This window comes from Equus caballus, chromosome 19 (assembly GCF_041296265.1).
Source record: "Equus caballus isolate H_3958 breed thoroughbred chromosome 19, TB-T2T, whole genome shotgun sequence".
NCBI classification, from domain to species: domain Eukaryota; kingdom Metazoa; phylum Chordata; class Mammalia; order Perissodactyla; family Equidae; genus Equus; species Equus caballus.
Genome location: NC_091702.1, coordinates 54,220,420 through 54,239,787, shown reverse-complemented (window position 1 = coordinate 54,239,787; position 19,368 = coordinate 54,220,420). Strand labels below are relative to the sequence as shown.

General features: G+C 38.5%; 1 protein-coding gene and 1 long non-coding RNA gene across 13 annotated transcripts in view; one reads left to right on the top strand and one right to left on the bottom strand.

The window, feature by feature from the left end:
• The window catches only part of GRAMD1C (GRAM domain containing 1C), an 87,399-nt gene extending 68,391 nt beyond the window's left edge, over window positions 1-19,008 (top strand). For all 12 annotated transcript variants that reach the window (XM_070242766.1, XM_014732882.3, XM_023623735.2 and 9 more), the window contains 8 exons: window positions 4,350-4,468; window positions 5,879-6,021; window positions 6,825-6,928; window positions 8,263-8,439; window positions 9,577-9,634; window positions 11,302-11,412; window positions 11,643-11,748; window positions 17,299-19,008. In XM_070242766.1, the coding sequence (XP_070098867.1) occupies window positions 4,350-4,468; window positions 5,879-6,021; window positions 6,825-6,928; window positions 8,263-8,439; window positions 9,577-9,634; window positions 11,302-11,412; window positions 11,643-11,748; window positions 17,299-17,379 (899 nt within the window). In that variant the 3' untranslated portion in view covers window positions 17,380-19,008. The remainder of the gene's footprint in view (window positions 1-4,349; window positions 4,469-5,878; window positions 6,022-6,824; window positions 6,929-8,262; window positions 8,440-9,576; window positions 9,635-11,301; window positions 11,413-11,642; window positions 11,749-17,298) is intronic.
• On the bottom strand, window positions 4,802-11,394 carry LOC111769092 (uncharacterized). Its single transcript, XR_002801850.2, has 4 exons — window positions 11,279-11,394; window positions 10,987-11,035; window positions 8,201-8,453; window positions 4,802-5,637 (listed from the first exon to the last, which is right to left on the bottom strand). It is a non-coding gene; the product is annotated as an uncharacterized lncRNA (long non-coding RNA).
• Window positions 19,009-19,368: the final 360 nt, after the last annotated feature.

Below are 19,368 nucleotides of genomic sequence, written 5' to 3'. Positions count from 1 at the left end.
TTTGATTACGTTAAGAATTTCAGGGGCCAGCCTGGTGGCACAGCTGTTAAGTTTGCACGTTCCGCTTCAGCGGCCCCGGGTTCGCCGGTTTGGATCCCGGGTGCGGACATGGCACCACTTGGCACGCCATGCTGCGGTAGGTGTCCCACATAGAAAGTAGAGGAAGATGGGCACAGATGTTAGTTCAGGGCCAGGCTTCCTCAGCAAAAAGAGAAGGATTGGCAGCAGTTAGCTCAGGGCTAATCTTCCTCAAAAAAAAAAGAAAAAGAATTTCATAGTTTTAAAAAATCATTTATTTTTTCTGCCCTCCTAGTTTTAAAAATGTGGGATATCTGAGGGATATAAATCTTCCTTTTCACTCAGTGGCTTATATTTAACTTATCTCTTCCGAATCTGTTTTTTTCTACTATTCACGTCAACCTGGAGAACTTGATCTTTCACAAGAGTAGGATATATTATTTCTCTTAATTTTCTAAGATGATGCCTGTTGATTTTTACGCACTGCCATTTTTATGGATGAAGAGACCTACAAGGAACTAGCATGTTATTCCACGCTGGTACTAAAGAAGTTTGTTTTTTGAATCACAAGTGCATTTGGTGTCTGATATCATATCTGGCTTCAATATGGATGAATACATTTGCTCTCTGTTTTAAATGGCTTTGAGACGCAAAGACTTCTGGCTAAATCTAAATAGTTATATTGCTGTTTAGACCTAGAATTAGGGAAAAGGTTTTCCCCAAAAGAGATAATTTGCTATGATTACACACCATTCTGCTATCTTCTGAATTTGTTACCTGGTAATCAAAGTTGTATTTCTTGAGAATGGGTTTCAAAGGCTTCTTTTTAAAAATATTAAGAATTTAATGAAAGGGGCTGGCCTCGTGGCCCAGTGATTAAGTTTGTGCGCTCCGCTGCAGGCGGCCCAGTGTTTCATTGGTTCGAATCCTGGGCGTGGACATGGCACTGCTCATCAAACCACGCTGAGGCAGTGTCCCACATGCCACAAGTAGAAGGACCCACAACGAAGAATATACAACTATGTACCGGGGGGAGCTTTGGGGAGAAAAAGGAAAAAATAAAAAAAATCTTAAAAAAAAAGAATTTAATGAAAAATTTTTGTGTAGTCAATTATTTGTGGATTTAATCTAATTTCAGTTCTAAAATGGTTACTACTGGATCTTTTTTTTTTTTCCTGGTGAGGAAGATTGTCACTGAGCTAACTTCTGTGCCAATCTTCCTCTCTTTTGTATGTGGAACACCGCCACAGCATGGCTTGATGAGCGGTATATAAGTCTGCAGCTGGGATCCAAACCCATGAACCCTGGGTCACCAAAGCAGAGTGCATGCACTTAACCAACGTACCACCAGGCTGGCCTCTAATTTTCTTTTAAATTAGGGAGCTTTTAAATAGATATTCTTTTAAGTCTTTGTTTACATCTTTATGACACCACTTTTGTAATTCAAAGCCCAGTTTTAAGTCATTTTATTCAAATTTTTAACTTTGAAAATATGTAAACCTTCAGAAAATTTGCCTGAGTAGTATAATAAAACCCATATACCCATCACCTAGGATTCACGAATTTTTTTTATTTTGGTAAAATGTACATAACATAAAAATTTACCATTTTAACCATTTTTAAGTATAGAATTCAGTGGCATTAAGTACATTTACATTGTTATGCAACTATCACCACCATCCATCTCTGGAATTTTTTTGTCTTCCCAAACCAAAACTCTGTACCTATTAAACAGTAGCTCTCTATTTCCTGCTCCTTGCAGCTCCTGACGACCACCATTCTACTGTCTGTCTCTATGAATTTGGCTACTCTAGGTACCTCATATAAGTGGAATCATGGAATATTTGTCCCTTTGTGACTGGGTTGTTTAACTTAGCATAATGTCTTCAAGGTTTATGCATGTCGTAGCATGCATCAGAATTTCATGCCTTATTAAGGCTAAATAATATTCTGTTGTATGTAGGTACCGCATTTTGTTTATCTATTCATAATTGATGGAGTTTTGAGTTGTTTCCACTTTTTGGTCATTGTGAACGATGCACTGATGTGAACACTGACTTGCAAACATCTGATGATATCCCTGCTTTCAGTTCCTTCGGGTGTGTACCTAGAAGTGGAATTGCTGGATCACAAGGTGATTCTGTGTTTAATTTTTTGAGGAACTGCCATACTGTCATACCTTTTACATTCCCACCGGCAATGCACAAAGGTTCCAGTTTCTCCACATCCTTGCCAACACTTGTTATCTTTTAGTTTTTTGTGATAATAGCCATCCTAATGGGTGTGAAGATTCATCACTTTTAAAACTTTATTACAGCAAGGGATTCTTAAAGTATTGGTTCTACAGTTCCTGCTTTTGATTACTTCAACTCAGTATATTAGAATGGCTCATGTGTCTTTTTGTATATTATTGTCATCTTTCTATAATTTCATCCTAAGTTTTTTGAATCATGATGAACTTTACTTAGGTATTGGGGGCTTGACTATTCCAAGCTATTGTTAATTACATGATGTTGTAGCACATGACATTCAGTAAACCTTTTGGTAAGATTGGTGAAAATACAAGTGGAAGATGGATCATTCTATCCTTGTTGATAGTTACTTTGTTGAATGGTATGCAGTTTTAACAACAGACTTCAATGATACCTTTCAATTTTGTTGCTGATTAACAATGAATTATTTGTACAGACAGTCCTCCCTCAACTTATGATGGTTTAACTTAGGATTTTTCGACTTTACAATGGTGCGAAAAAGAAACGCATTCAGTAGAAACCGTACTTCAAACTTTGAATTTTGCTCTTTTCCTGGGCTAACGATATGCAGTGTGGTGCTCTCTCGTGGTGCTGCGCAGTGGCAGCGAGCCCTGGCTCCCAGTCAGCCGCATGGTCACGAGGGTAAACAACCGATGCACGTACAACCATTCTCTACCCATCTAACCATTTTGTTTTCCACTTTCAAGATAGTATTCAGTCAATTACATGAGATAGTCAACACCTTATTATAAAATAGGCTGTGTGTCAGATGATTTTGCCCAACTGTAGGCTAATGTAAGTGTTCTGAGCATGTTTAAGGTGAGCTGGGTTACGCTGTGATGTTAGATGTGATAAATGCATTTTTGACTTACATTTTCAACTTATCAGGGGTTTATCCAGCTGTCGAGGAAAATCTGTATAACTTTTCTGAAACAGGCTGATGTATGACCAAAGTAATCTTTTAAAAAGTATTTTAGAATTAATTTTATATCTTCTTTGATGTACACCTAAATAAATCATTTTACAGCAAATTCTGCAGGATAGATTCCATAGTTTGCGATGTTGCCTTTTTAATTTAGCTGTAAGATTTTCCCATATGCTCAAAAGGCAGCTTAAGGATCCCTCATTAAATCCCTGGGCCTGGCTGTGTGAAAGGAGGAGAGTAAAACTGGATATAGCATAAAGCCTTGCTGCATTCCTTTGATGTTGGGTAATGGGTGAGGTAAAGGCTTCTACATTTTAGGATGTTGATGAATAGCAGGCAAACATACCACTTGCCTAAGTCCCTTTGTGCTAAGAGCATTAGGTGATTTAGTCAGATCTTTGAGTAGAGTTCATGATGCTGTTACCTATACTTTCCTAGTCTTTAGCTTGTAAAATGACCTTCACTGTATAGTGCTGTGTTCTAAAGATATATTTCTGTTCAAAGTGTGCTTCTACTCACTGTGTTATTGCTAAGCAAATGAAAGAGAATTCTGACCAAGAACTTGCTATAAATACAGGGAGATTACCCTATATAGCTTTCTTAATATAGAAAAGGTTGTATGGTTATTTATATTGTATTGCCCCTTCCGTGATTAAACATTTTGGCAGATAAGCCATTAACATTACATGATTTCTCATTGACATGATTTCTCAAGTTGGGGTCAAGGTCATGTTGTTGCGTAAGGACAAATGGCTTTCAAGGCTTTGTCCTCAGTGATGAGAGTGTTGAAGTGTTGTTCTGTCTCTGTTTGATAAGGCTGGCACCATTACTTCTCTTCATAGGTACTGGGGACTTTAAAAAGAAGCCTACAGATGAACCAACTTTTAATTTTATGTTCTAAAGAGAAGAAAAAGTATTAATGGACAACAATTTAGAAGTCAGTGGATCAGAGTTGGGGAATCTGTCACGTATAAGAAGAGTGCCTAACATTTAATTTTCCTTTTCTTTAATGTTAACTAACACACAATGTTAAGGAAGTTGGGACAGGTCAAAGATAAAAATTTAAATAATTAAAAAACTACCTCTTTGACTCTATTTTAAGTCATACCCTTCAGATTTCTACAACTAACTCATTTTATGTTTGCTGTGATTAGATGTCGTATCCACCCCTTGGAATGTAGAACCTGGAGGTGATCAGCTGAGAACCATGACTTACACAATAGTCCTTAATAATCCACTTACTGGAAAATGCACCACTGCCACCGAAAAGCAGGTATGTCTGCTCTGTTAGTATCATGCGTGTGGGAAGAGAGAAGATGCCTGTTACAGTCACCAATTTACAAAACAATGTCAACAAACACATGGCAAGTAAAAAAGGGAGGAGAAACTGTTACAGGTTAAAAAGAGATTTAAGAGGCAAATCAACCATATCAACCCAGTCCTAATTCAAACAAACCAACTGTAAACCAACTGTAAAGAGGTAGTTATGAGATTTAAGGAAATGTTAATTTTTTATATGTAATAATGATATTGTAGCTGTATTTTAAAGAGAATAATTTTATCTTTTAAAGAGACGTACTGAAGAATTTACAAAGAGATACACTGATGTGTTTATGGATGAAATTGTATTGATGTCTGGGATATCCTTTGAGAGTAGTCTGGCCAGGCAGAGGCTGGTGGTGGGGGAGGGAACGTGGGAAAAGGTACAGATGAAACAGGCCTGGGCAGGAGTTAATGTTGTTGAAGCTGGTTGATGAGTTATAAGTGTTCGTTCGACTTCGTTTTCACTCTTCTTGTACATTTGAACTTTTTCCACAATAAATGGTTTAAAAAAGAACACTACTGGAATCTGATTTATGGGATCATGTGAAAAGTTAGGGCCAAATAACTAGATGGCTGCTGTGACATATGGAGAAGAGATTACAAGATATCTAATGCTGTACTCTGTGACCCGTGTGGCGTTGTCTTATAGTGGGAGTTGTGTTAGGCCCGTTTGTGTTGAAGTTCAGTGTATCTTTTCTGCAAATAGTTTGAAAATATCTAGCAACATCTGAGCTAGTTGTGCTAGTGTAGTTTTTGTCCATCGGTATTAAAAAAGACAATTTTTTTTCAAAAGATTTTCAAACATTTAAGAAAAGCTTGGCATTCTGGTGTTGGAGAGTCTCATAACCTCAGAGGACAGGTAGGAAAGGTGTGGTTCACAGGAGAACGGTTCGGCCACTTCAAATCCTGTTGAGGGAAAGTGCTGTTTCTGTCTGGTTGTCCTCTTCCTTCTCTTTTTTGGTGAAGGGTGGATTTGTTAAACTTTGATGAATTTTGGGGTGGGGTCCTTGCTTGGTTCCATTGAATTTTGAGTTTTTCCCCCTACCAGGAACATTTGACATTCTTTGTAAACTAGTAATACACACAAGAGATTATATGATTCCTTTCTCCTCTTCATGCCTTAAAGAAAAAAATATATAATTATACAATGAATTGACAGCAAATACTATTTCTCCAGGTCCCGTCTCCTCAATTTAAAGACAACACAGCAAATATGGAAGCCCTTCTGGCTTTGTATATGGGCTTCTCATGTCTTTTGTAATTTGTGAAGAGGAATTCTAGTATCTATGTTCTAAATTGGCAAGGAATTTGATATATTCAACATGTATCTGCAAAAACTTTTTTCATCTTATTTTGGCAGACACTATATAAAGAAAGTCGGGAAGCACGGTTTTATTTGGTAGATGCAGAAGTACTGACACACGATGTGCCCTACCATGATTACTTCTATACCCTGAATAGATACCATATCATCCGATCCTCGAAACAGAAATGCCGGCTGAGGTGAGCTGTCGTTAAGGCGCGTTCTAGTCAGGGAGGGTAGATTATGCCCTGGTAACATATTAATCCTAAAATCTTAGCAGTGGCTTTACACAACAAAGCTTTATTTCTTGCTCAAATTACATGTCCACCAGCGGTCAGCAGGGAGGTGGGGCCCATCACTCAAGTGATGCCATCCCAAAGTGCCATCCCAAAGTGATGGCAGCTTTGTCATCCTGGAGCTGCACAATCCAGAATACGTGTCGTTTCAGTTTGTACAGAAAGAGAGCTGTAGAACTGTGCTCACAGTCCAGTGGCCAGAACTGGGCACACGACCTAGTTTAATGGCAAGGGGGCTGGGAGTTCTTGAGGAGCACGTGGTGGGCAGTAAAGGACTCTGCTGCAGTGGGAAATAAGAAGTGTGAGTGCATTAAAGATAGTGGGGGGCCATTATATGCTTGGCCTAGTCTTAGCTAATGTAGTTACTTTCAACTAATGACCACTTGAGATTTTTTATAGAAGGCATTTAGAACATTTAGAATTTAATTTGAACCTTTATTGCTATTTAGGTAAAGAAAATTCAGGGCCAGAGAAAGGAAAGAAATAAAATGCCGAGTACTTAGAAGGGAAATTTGATGGAATTATTAACAGCACACAGTCGTGTCTTTATCAGTCTTTATCAGCGAACAAGTTTTCTTTTATAATCTTAATGACTTTGAATCCTTTTGGCTTTTCACGGAATTCAATCTTACGTGTAATTATAATGTTAAAATAACTAAATTCTGCCCTTTAAATAGATATTCTTCTTTTCCTCCTTATCTTATTAGAGTTTCCACAGATTTAAAATACAGGAAACAACCATGGGCCATTGTCAAATCTTTAATTGAGAAGAATTCCTGGAGTTCATTGGAAGACTATTTCAAACAGCTTGGTTTGTAAATTTCTTGGTTTATCTATTTTTGTAAAGACAGCATTTATTAACGAAATGGATTGATTCTTCATTTGGATTCATAGCAGGAACCGGTAGATGATGTTGGAATGACTCCCACTGAAGTGGTTCCAACTACCCCACTTGGAATTTCAAAACTTTAAATTTTCATTGGTTCAACAAACACTTATCTAATGCTTATTACATGCCAGACATTGTTCTATGTGCTTTGTAAATATCAACTCATTATAACCCTGTGAGGTAGGTACTATTATTTTTAGCCATTTTACTAAAAAAGAAATATTGAAACAGAGAGAGAGGTTAAGTGACTTGTCCGAGATCACACTGTTAGGAGCTGTCACACTCCCTGCCTCTTTGAGGAGCCAAAGAGGCTGGCTGTACTGAGAGGCTGCATAACTTGATTGTAAATATGCCCTTGTGCTCTCTAAGGTCTGCGGAGTCCTCAGGCCCATCCCTCCCTCACCAGCACAGCTTCCCTGGGTCTGTGCAGGCCCACTTAGATATGGATCATGTGCATGTATGGATTTAGACTGAGGGAACTGATACAGTTGTTCTATTTGGATATTCCTTAAAATACACATGAGGGAAAAAATACACATACATGAGCACAATTAATTTTAGTTAAAGAAAATCTGGTAGTCAGCTCAGGTAATTTAAGGCTTCATTGTCTCGTTTTTTGGTTATTTATTTTCCTTGCTTTTCTGTCTGACTTTTATTATTAAGCTCTTTATCAGGAGCAAAGAAAATGAAACTCAAAAATTAGTTTGGCCACTGGATAAAGGACTTCTAATAAAAAAATATGGTGAAGGAAAAGGTTGAAACAAATGACAAAAATGAGGTTTTTAGGTTGTTTGCAAATTTTCTTTTCTAGTGCTTCCTTTTTTGCAAACCCTCATTGTAAATTAGAACTATTATATGCTACGCCTTTCTTTGAGATTGACAATCACATACCATTATCTATCTTGGAAATCTTTCTAATGATTCAATGTAAGTGGGTAGCCTGTTGTTTCCATAACTGAACTTGTTACATTAATATTTAATAGAGCACATGGCAAATTTGCTCTGATGATCCCATCATTTATTAATACAGTTCATTTCTCCTAGAATAACGAAGTCTCATTATGGGATCACTGTACTCTCCAAAACTTTTCATTAAGAGTAAGGTTTGAATCTAGGCCATAAGAACCTAAGTAATAGTTAAAGAAACTTACCAAGGCTTAAAAAACCAAACTGAGAACAAAACAGCAACCACACCTTGTGTATCTTATAGTTGAGAAGCTTTCTCCACTATCTAAAGAGTTCTTTTTTCTTCTTAGAATCAGATTTGTTAATGGAAGAATCTGTGTTAAATCAGTCCATTGAAGACCCTGGAAAACTTAGTGGGGTACGAAGGAGAAGGCGAAACTTCAACCGAACAGCAGAAATGGTGCCTAAGCTTTCCTCTCTGCGGTCTTCTGGAGACGTGGGCCTAGATGCCAAAGGGCACGTTACAGGTAGCTGTTACCTGCTGGTACACGGGGATGAAAGATGTTAGTTTATTTATGTGAAGCAGAATATGCCTCTTGTTTATAAGACACTTCAGTTAAGAGGTCTCCCTTTCTCCTTGCCTTTTCTGATAAGGTTTAGCAAACACTGAATTCTATAAAGATAACTAATATATAAGTAAAAAGGAGCAGTTGCAAAATGGTGGGCATATGGCCAGTAGAAGTATTTTATTGGGCCCACATGGTATTTTAAAAATTGGACATTTTTATATAAAAATCAGATCTGATAGCCCTGGACCCAAATCCCTTCATAGCAACAGTTGGTTGGAGCTTAGTGGCAGCTGTCCCATTAGACGGCATTTGTGCTCCCCTGGTCACCAGTCCCCACCACTGATCCCAGCTGCTGGATGCTTCGCTCATTAATTTCCCGCCCAGCATTTACAGATATTTGATTTGTACCCTTGAATGTACTACAATAATTATATGCTTTTAATCTTTATGTACTGTCAGGGCCAGCCCAGCAAAACTGCTGAGGTGGAATTTGACGTTCATTATCCCCACTCTCAATTTTGAAGACATCTTGCCTCTACTAACTGTTACTGCCTCCCTCTCAGCTCTAAAGCTGTCATTCCTTCTCATCCTTCTACACTATCAAATCCTCTTCTTAGTCTTATATCTTAGTGTGAATAAGTGTGAAATAAGTGTTAGATATCTACCACTTAATGGCTCTTTAATTTTGGAATGTAAGCGTTTGGGCAACAGAGAACAGGTGAGAATGATTAAGAAAACTTTTTTTTAAGGAGGGAAGCATTGTACATGAACCTAGCTCAAATATTATTGCTGAGATGGAACTTACTTAGAGATTGTACATGATGTATTGAATTGCTTATTTAATTTTAGAGTAAATTAATTTGTAATATACCCCAAATTTGCAGGACTGATGAGGGTTTTCATTTTGAAGATTTGTTTTATATTACTCAGGACATCAGACATGAAAACAGGGATGTGGGGAATTCACCCTAAATCACTTTATCTTTACAAATAATTTTTAAAATTTCTTTTTTCACTTCTTTCAAATGAAATTCACTTTTACCAGTTGTAATCACAATCCTGATTCTAATGCAGCCTTGTGTGTGTGATCTGCAGGAAAGAAGAAGCTCATGGAAAGCTGTAACACGGCCCTGATTGTGGTGATGAGTATTTTGTAAGTAGTTGTTTTGAATGCTTATTGTGCTTGTGTCTCATCTTCTAAGAGTTTCCAAAAGGATTTGAATGCATTTGTACATTATTGTTGGAAATTGCCACTATTTGACCAAGTTTGGCCTACAAAAACAGTAATTTTATATCCTGCAGTCTAATAGTTTTGATGTATGATTTTCAGAAGAATTATTAAATTTAAGGGAATACCAAGTACACATTCATAAATGTTTTCATTTTTTAAACTAATGTGTTTTATTTCTACCATCATAGGTTTTTATGGGAAGTTCCATAAACTTAAAGGGAATTTTATATATGCAGGCTGGTGAAATCCCAGTAGTGCTATTTGATGAGAACAGTGGTCCTTACCCTTTATTGTTTCTAAGACTCACTTGCTAAAATGCAGCTTTCTCAGCCCCAGACCCGGAGACTGAGTCAATAGGTCTTGAGTAGGGCTGGGGAATCAGTATTTTAAAACACTCACTCACATGGTGAGAAATACTGGGGCAATTAGTCTGAATCTCAGAATGATCTATAGGAATCTACTGAGCTAGTCACATTTCGACCGTTGTCTACAGGGCTCATTTCGAATCTTCGGTAGTCCATTAGATTTAAATGAATTGGTTCTAACTGGGTGAGACACGCTGGGTGAATATTTTTTGGAATGAAATTCTTCCATCACCTGTTTTTTCTAATTATACATTTCAGAACATAGAAAATGTTTGTTGTGCCTTTTGTAAAAGGTTTTCATATTCTGCTTAAATCAGTTTGCTATGACGATTTTGAATAGTAAATATTATCAGTGATCTTCTGCATTATTTTGTAGAATATTTATGGTCAGATATTGAATTGTTGATCTATATACTATTTCAGTGCCACAATAATTTCATAGATTTGATTTTCTTGCTACTACTTTTATTTTTTAAAAAATCCTCTTCTGGATGGGTAAAAGTGAATACTATATATTTTTAAGGGCAAGTCAATATTTTAATGGAAAAAATGAGAGCTATGATGCCACCTATATATATTTGCATATACGTGTAAAAGAAATATATCCAGTCAGTTGAAAGGCTGCTGTGAGAACTAATGGCGTAAGTTCATTTAGCAGCTAACAGTTTATATATGACACCAATAATGGACATTTGGGATTTGATACTTCTTTTGTCTAAGCTGAACTAGAAATTTTCACTGAATGGTAATTTTTTAAATTTGTTTTGGCTTCCACTGGGAATAGGAGGTACATCGTGGTCTACCTAAGATCACGTCCATATTGATCTTAATTTCCTGTTTGAAGTGCAGCATTATGAGTGTATAACTGCTTAAGCCAAAAGCACCCACAAATAGATCTTGAAAGCTTACCTGGTAGATTTGTAAGCTAGTGGTCGCACGTCAGCACTGACTGGGATTCCTAGCGGAAAGGAGAGATGTCAGGGACAATCCCAACCTGCTTATTGTCACTCTAGTTACCTTCCAACTTTTTCTTAAACATTCACTTAATACTTAAAGTAATTATTTCATACAAAAAAAGTAGGGATAATTGATTTAAATATTAGCAATGATTGGAAACTAGTCCAGATAATACACATTTTTGCAGCTTTGCGTGTGTCTTCTGCACTAGCAGTGCTCCGGGTCTGGATCAGAGGGGACTAACCAGGTCTGATTTGCTCTGCCTAGTTTGCTCTTGCTAGTTTTGTTGAATGTGACTCTGCTTCTGAAGCTGTCAAAGATCGAATATGCTGCTCAGTCCTTTTACCGTCTCCACCTGCAAGAAGAGAAATCTTTAAAGTAAGTCCCCCCTGCCCCCGAATCTGTTATTATTTCAGTAATTCTTTAGTTGCAGAAAATTTAATTCCAGTTTTAGAGACTTGGGTCTGCTAACTATTCTTTAGTCATAAACTTTTTTTTGTTTGTCTAATTTTTTGTTTTGTTTGCAAATTTATGAGGTGCTGATGATTTCTATAAATTAAAGATTAGAAGCTATTCCCCTGATTTTTAAGATGGCATTTTTCTTTCAGTTTAGCCTCTGATATGACGTCAAGGGCAGAAAATATTCAGAAGAACAAAGATCAGACACACCGTTTAAAAGGAGTGCTCCGAGACTCCATCCTGATGCTCGAACAGGTAGGCAGCTGTCTGCACCACAGTATGGAGAACTCTCAGACCAGTGCGGGTCAGGTGCTCCTCTGGGTGTAAGAGAATATTTCCTCTACCTTTATTTGAAGAAATCCCCCTCCTAGAGGCAACTGTCTGCCAGTTTCTGCATTATGCATATTATGTATATAGTCACTCGTATTTTTTTGTGGTTTTTTACAAAATGGGAGCATACTATACACACCATTGTATACTCTCTTTTTTTATTAGTAATATATTTTGAAGATGTTTCCATATCAGCATGTATATATCTACCTCATTCTTTTTATTGATCTTTCTATATAAAATTTTATGCGTAATATTAACTTTTTATAGAAATGGTAGACACTGTGTACACAGTTATTTTGTTTTTATCTATTAACCATGTATCTTGGAGATACTTCCATATCAGCATATAAAGCACTTCCTTTTCTTTTAACAGCTGCAAAGAATTCAGCTGTATAAATGTGCCATAATTATTCTACCAGTTCTCCAGTGAAGAATGAACTTTTAGGTTATTCTGAAGTTTTGCTATAAACATCTCTTGGACATAGTATCATCAGTATGTGCTGCTCAGTTCCATGAGCCAAAACTTAAGACTCTTTTTGAAAAATAAAGAGTAGTATTTCCATTATAATACAAGCTTACTTTTCAAAATTGAAAAATAGAGAATAGTAGAAGAGAAGAAAATCTATAGTTGTAGCGTTCAGACATAATTACTGTTAATATTTTATTTCCTTCCATCCTTTTCTTCTATGCATTGGTTTGTTTTTTAGAAGATTCAATTGTTGAGCATTTCTTAGGATATCATGTGAGGCACTGAAAGTTACAGCTTCAACTCAGCTGTCGTCAGATGCACAGTTTCTACAGTTTCTTAGTAGCTTTCTTCTCAGACTCTCAGCAAGGAGTCTCTCATATTCTCAGGTTTCTCCTTGTCCTCTCCTCCCATTTCCCCCTCACTCTCGACGGATGACTGTGCTTCAAGGAGAAAAGAGACTTTCTCTCTCCTTCTATAACCAGATCTCCAAGCCTTCCTATCGCTCCTCACCGTCCTCTTCTCCACGCCCGTAAGAGCATCCCTCTGCCTGTGGGAAGCGGCCCCTGCACATGTTAGCGGAGATTCCATCCATCACCCCTCGAGCTGCCCCATTTTCAGTCTCCCTCACTGAACTGGATGTCTGCCATCAGCACCTCACTCTGCTCTGCTGTCTCCGACATTGCAAAGCCCACATCATCCACATCCTTCTCTATCCATTCCTCTCTCTCCACTCCCTTCCACAGTCAGCCTCTTTCAGAATTGCCTTCTCTGGCTGTCACACTACTTTACCCTTCATAACCTATTCACTTTTTTAAGGTTTTATTTTCACCAAAATCACTCGTTCACGTAAAGAGTTAACTTGTTCTACAAGGTTTGTTCAGAAAAGTAGCAATCTCAGCACCCTCTTCTCCATTTTTTCCCCAAAGACGACAATCTTTAACTCTTTTACTTTATTCTTCTGGTATTTACCTCCATATTTATAAACAACAAGCATGTATTTCCACTTCTTGATTTTTCAGTTTTAGACATTTTCTTTTGACTTCCTACTAGAGAAGACAAGCCTTTGGTTTTCCTTTCTTTCGCCTCTTCTTGCGTCCATTTCGAATTCCTCCATTCTCCCAAGGAGGTTATAGTTTTGGTTAGATCAGTATTCAGTGTTTGCTTTGCTCTGACTGAGTTTGCCCTTCTGAGCTGACACATAGAATAAACCGTGACTGCTTTCTCTTTTCTGTGCTTTTCCTTATCCCTGAAATTGTCTTCTTCTTACAGTTGATTAGATTGTCGTATTATTTGTAAGTGTTTCATCCTCAAAGCTCTGTCTGCTGCATAAATCTCCTCTCACAATCCTCATTCTCCTCAGGAATTCTCTCAGCGGAGCCTCGGACGGGCTCCTGTCAGGTCGGGTGGCCCTCTGTGTGGGTGCACAGCTGTGGTCCTGGGGATTCCTGTGCCCATCTCCTCGGTTTCCTTTAGCCCGTGTTTTCTGCTTTCTTGGTTTACTCCCTCCTTTTAATGGAGCATATCTTCTAGTAGCTTCCTGGAGCTAAATATTTTAGGACTTCATCTGTCTGAAAATGTTTTATTCTATCCTTCCCCTTGATTAGTAGTTTGGCTGGGGATAGAATTCCAGCTTGGAAATAGCGTTCCTTCCGAACACTTAAGGCATTGCTCCATTGTCTTTTGCCTTCCAGTGTTAGTCCTGAGAATTCTGAGGCTGTTACTATTCCTAACCCTTTAATCTGGAAACTCACGCCTTTTAGTTCTGGAAGTCATGAGTTACATGGCTGACGGTTTTCTCCCCTCCACTCTCTCCTGGCCTCCTGCAGCTCCTGTGGTTCACATCTCAGTTTTCTGTTGACAGGTTGTCTAATCTTCTTACATTTTCTTTCCGGTTTCCCTTTCTTTGCCTTTCTGTTCTGCTGCCTCAGAGATTTCTTCAACTCAATCTTCAAATTCTTCTATTGAGCTTTTCAATTTTTGCTAACAAGTTTTTAATTTCAAACAGCTATTATTTCTCTGAAATTTTTTATAACAATATGATCTTCTTAAATGACTATAATATCTTTATCTCTCTGACCATATTACTGATAATTAAAAAAATTTTTTTTCCTTCTTCTTGCATACTCATTTTCCATCAAGATCCTTTTCTCCCTGTCTTGATTTCTATCCTTAAGGTTAGAGGATTTCTTTAGATATCTGAAGTCCTTGGTTGTCTGCTGTTTGGCTCAGAAGCTCTTAATATGTGGGTCGGGCTGGTCTACCCTGAACTTCTCTGTAGATCTGACTGGGCTGTTGGTTGGGAAATCTTGCTGTCAGTATCTTTAGGTCTTTGCTCTGGATTGGTCAGTTTCCACAGAGAAGACTCTCCCAGTCTTCTACCTGAAGGATTAAGGGCTGGGTGCCAGCATTTTAGGAGCTGAGTGAAAGAGGCAGGATGGAGCCGAGGGAAGGGCAAGAGGGGATGGTCTCAATATTTAGTATATGCTTTTTCGTACAGTCCCCGTTTTTGGTATAGTCCCACTGTCTTTACTGATATCTTGGTGTCCCCCTAGCCGGATAGCCAGAGACCCTCTGTTTTGTCCTCTCCAGAAAGTAAAATTCTAGACTTCTGCCCAGGTAGTAGGAGAGGGTAGATGCCCAAAGTTTCAGCCTATCCTTCTTATATTTTAGCCCCTTCCTTTTCAGTCCCACTTCCAGAGATTCCTGCCCATCACTTCCTGAGGCTCTTGGGGATTCCTCAGGGTAAATTTGGTTGGTTCTCAGCTTTCTTTATTGTAAGCTCAGGATTCAGCTTTTTCAGGCCTGTTAAGTAATCCCTCTGCTTTTGAGTTTCCAAAGTTGTGTTGCTGTTGTCGCCTTTTCTGTTCTCACCACCCTTGTGGATGTATGCCTTAAAAAAATCCCCTGAGGCCGGCCCCGTGGCCCAGTGGTTAAGTTCAGTGCTCCACTTCGGTGGCCCGTGTTTCGTTCCTGGGCGTGGCCCTATATCACTAGTTGGCCCTGCTGCAGTGGTGACCCACATCCAAAGTAGAGGAAGATTGGGGCAGATGTTAGCTCAGGGCAAATCTTCCTCAAGCGAAAACAGAAAGATTGGCAACAGATGTTAGCTCAGGGTGAATCTCCCTCAGCAAAAAAAAAAGAAACAAAAAACCTTTAACTGTGCTTTTAGTGGGGTTTCAGGAGGGAGAAAAATTGGATGCCCGTATTCAATCCACTCACTCACTCTTCAGCTCACTCCTGTGTTGTTTCCTTCCCCCATATTTCCATTGATATTGCTCGAGCTAAGGTCCCCAGTGACCTCTGGCTTTTAAAATTAATGTACCTTTCTTTATCTTACAGCGTCAGCATTTGACAGAGCTGACCACTCCTTTCTTGAAATGTATCTGATCTTGCCTTCTTTAAAACCATGAAAAAACCCCAGCTTTATTGTGATATAATTGTGAACATACTATCAAATTCACCCTTTTAAATAATTTTTAGTCTATTCACAAGGTTGTGCAAGCATCACCACTATCTAATTCAAGAGCATTTTTATCATCCCCAAAAGAAACCTCATACCCATTAGCAGTCACTCCCCACCCCTCAGTCTCTCAGCTCTTGGCAATCACTGATCTACTTTCTGTTTCTATGGGTTTGCCCTGTTCTGGACATTTCCCATAAATGGACTCATACTATGGTCTTTTGTGACTGGCTTTTTTCATTTAGCATAATGTAAAACTACTTTCTGCTCGTTAAAACCATCCCCTCTACCTGACCTCTTCTGCCAATGCTCTGGGCTCCCTGTTAGATTCTCTTCCAGTCTCTACTTCCCCTTTAGGCGAGCTCATCCCCTCCCTCACTTGGAATACCACATGTGCCAAGGACTCCCCAGTCCATCTCTCTCACCTGGATGCCAATAGCCATCCCAACTGATCATGTCCAAAACAGAATTCAGTTTTCGCCCCAAGCCAAACCTAATGCTCCCCTAGTTGACCTTATTTCAGAAAATGATACTACCATTGTCCAGTTGCTCAGGTCAAAAACAATACAGTGTGTAAGTGTACGTTTATGCATGTGGGCATCCGTCTGAGTTCTGTATCCCTCACTGCTCTGTAAGCTCCACGGAGGCAGGGACAGTGCCTGTTGTGTTCACCATTGGATACCTAGTGCTTAGCACACTGCCCAGCATGGAATGGATAAGCAATAAATATTTGTTGAATGAATGAATACAAAAAAGAATAAGACATAATTCTTGCTCTCAAGTTGCTTACAATTTATTAGAGAAATCAGATGTCCATGTATAACACTTAAGTGTCAAAGTAAGTAGTGAAGCTTTGGGAGTTGAGAGGCAGGATGATTAGGGAAAAGTGCCTGGAGACAATGGGGATGGGTGTCAGACCGTGCAGACAAACGTGAGCGTAATAGCAAGCAGCGGCTGGAAGTGGAACTTGAGTAGTTCAGGAGGAGACCACTGCAACTTTAGAAAGGGTTTAAGAAACACGCCTTTCACACTGGATAATCTGATTAATGGAGGTAACATACGCAGCAGTATGCTGTAGGCAGAAGTGCAACACTACGGTAACTGGCAAGACCTGTGAGCAGGCACGCCGACAGACCCTAAGGAATCAGGTGTTTTATTTATTTATTTATTTATTTTATTATATATATTGTTAAAGACTTTTTCTAAACTGTTTTTTCTCCCCAAATACCCCCAGCACATAGTTGTATATTTTAGTTGTGTGTCCTTCTAGTTGTGGCATGTGGGATGCCGCCTCAACATGGGCTCATGAGTGGTGCCATGTCCGTGCCCAAGATCTGAACTGACGAAACCCTGGGCCGCTGAATCAGAGGGCGCGAACTTAACCTCTCGGCCACGGGGCTGGCCCCCAGGTGTTTTATATTCAGTCTTTTATTTGGACATTAATATAAACAAAATTACATTAAACGTGAATGTAACCTTTTGGCATAAAAAATAGTCAGAAAGATTTAAACAGTCTGATTTTGAAAATTAATTTTGTTTGCAGTTGAAGAGCTCACTCATTATGCTTCAGAGAACCTTTGATCTACTAAATAAGAACAAGACGGGCCTGGCTGTCGGAAGCTAGCGATGTTAAGGACTGAAATTGAGAGATGCGTGGAACTAAAAGAAAACATTGTGAAGAAAACCAGAGGATGAAGGATTTTAATTTTCAGAGGAACATTTCCATATTTTCTCATTATTGGTACTTATATTATGAATATTCCCTTTAATAACATTTATTTGATAATTAGTCTCTGATGGCCTTATACATGTATATATGTATACTTCTATACATAATTCTAAGCTGTGAATTTCTCCAGTGAAGCATGAAATATATTGTGGATTTGAATTTCTGTGATAAAAAAAGAAAGCGAGACACTCTGAGTAGTATGACTTCATTTTTCAGTGAGGTTAGAAGTATGATGCTTTAAGTTTATCTGTTAGCAGAGAACAGGGTGTGTCCAATAGGCTGCTCTCACAGTTGAGACACATTCTAGAGGCTAAAGAAGACCATATAAGGGGAAACCTCTAAAGCACTACTAATTTTGAAGGATCAGTTTTCAGGCATATATTATAACATTTCTAGGTTTTTGTACTGTAAATATTACAATGTCTTCATTTATTTAGCATGTAAATTCAATAGACAAACCTTTTGAATCCGTATGTTGTTGATGATGATCTGAAAGTTTCTTCAGCCGTGTTGTATCTCTGAAGGAAACAGTGGTTTCTTCAGGTACCTGTCAGAGGTGAGATCATCTTGCCTCTTCATATGTCAAATGTCAGAAGAGTCAATTTCGGAAAAGGATACATGTAGGATACTGGTACTCAAAATGAAGAACCATGCTCTGAGTTTTAAAAATCAGAAGCCGTTAAAACTTGGGCATTTAGTGACAGATCAAATGAATACTTGAACTGAGCTTGGCTTCACCTTAGCATTCTTTCATGGTGCAAGTGAGCCATCTGGTTGAAAATAACTTGTGGATTAGTTTTCAGTAGCCACGTATGGCTTCCTTTGTTAATGCGTGTGTGCAGCTTGTTTTAGTCAGTAAGTTATAAGGCAGACACCAACTTTAGCTCTTGAATAAAAAACTTTTGGGGCCCTATCTCCCAGTTACAAGTGCACTGACTGAAGTTGTATGGCTCACACAAGCTTTGGCTCTTTCATAAAAAGTTTTTAGGTGGATATATCTCGATACAAGTGACCTCTGGAACAAGAAGGACAGTGCAGAATAATTTGTCTGTATTCTTATTTGAACAACTATTGCCTTTATTTAAATGTTTCTTTTTTTCCCCATAGTCACCACCGCCACATGGGTTTGGCAGTTATTTTTGAGATGTCTATAGCGAATGAAAGTACTGACTCCATTAGAGGGAAAATAAGTTTCTCTGGGTGAATCCCAGCTAACCTACCTCGGGGTACCAGTGTACCGACCTGGGGGTTTTTTGATAAGGATTTATGAAGTGTCTGGCTCTGAGCAAGAGTGACTGGATTATAAACTTGAAACCTTGTTTTCTGTTAAATTCACAAAAATGATCAGTGACAAGCTGAATATTTTTGTGATGTTTCTTTAAAACTTGTACTTCATAACATACCTCAAAGAAAATTACCAAAGTTGCATTATAAATTACAACTAAATATGTATGTATGCAGAATTCAATTAATTGTATTTAAGCCTGTTATGTAAATTGAATATCAATAAAACCCCCAAACTTCTGAGTTGTAGTTTTTCTTCAGTTTAAAAAGCCAAAAGTACTAGAAAGCCTTCTGTAGTAAAAACATGTACATGGGCCTATACTCTTTTTAAATTTTAAAATAAAATACAAAAATAAAACCCAAAGAGGACTCTCATCTTAGGACAATTTCATTTCAAATATGCAGACTGCTGGAACTAAAGTACTAGATAGGCCTGCTGGTCTAATGTAGAGAGTGCTCGCCAGAAATCGTGAAAATGAACCAGCTGGATAAATGAACAGATGAGGGCAGGGATGGGCCTTTAAGGGCAGGTTAGTCGATTTGGGGGCGGGACCTCGGGAGCCTTCGCGGTGGAGGGCTCCCCGTCGCCTTTTGCGGGCG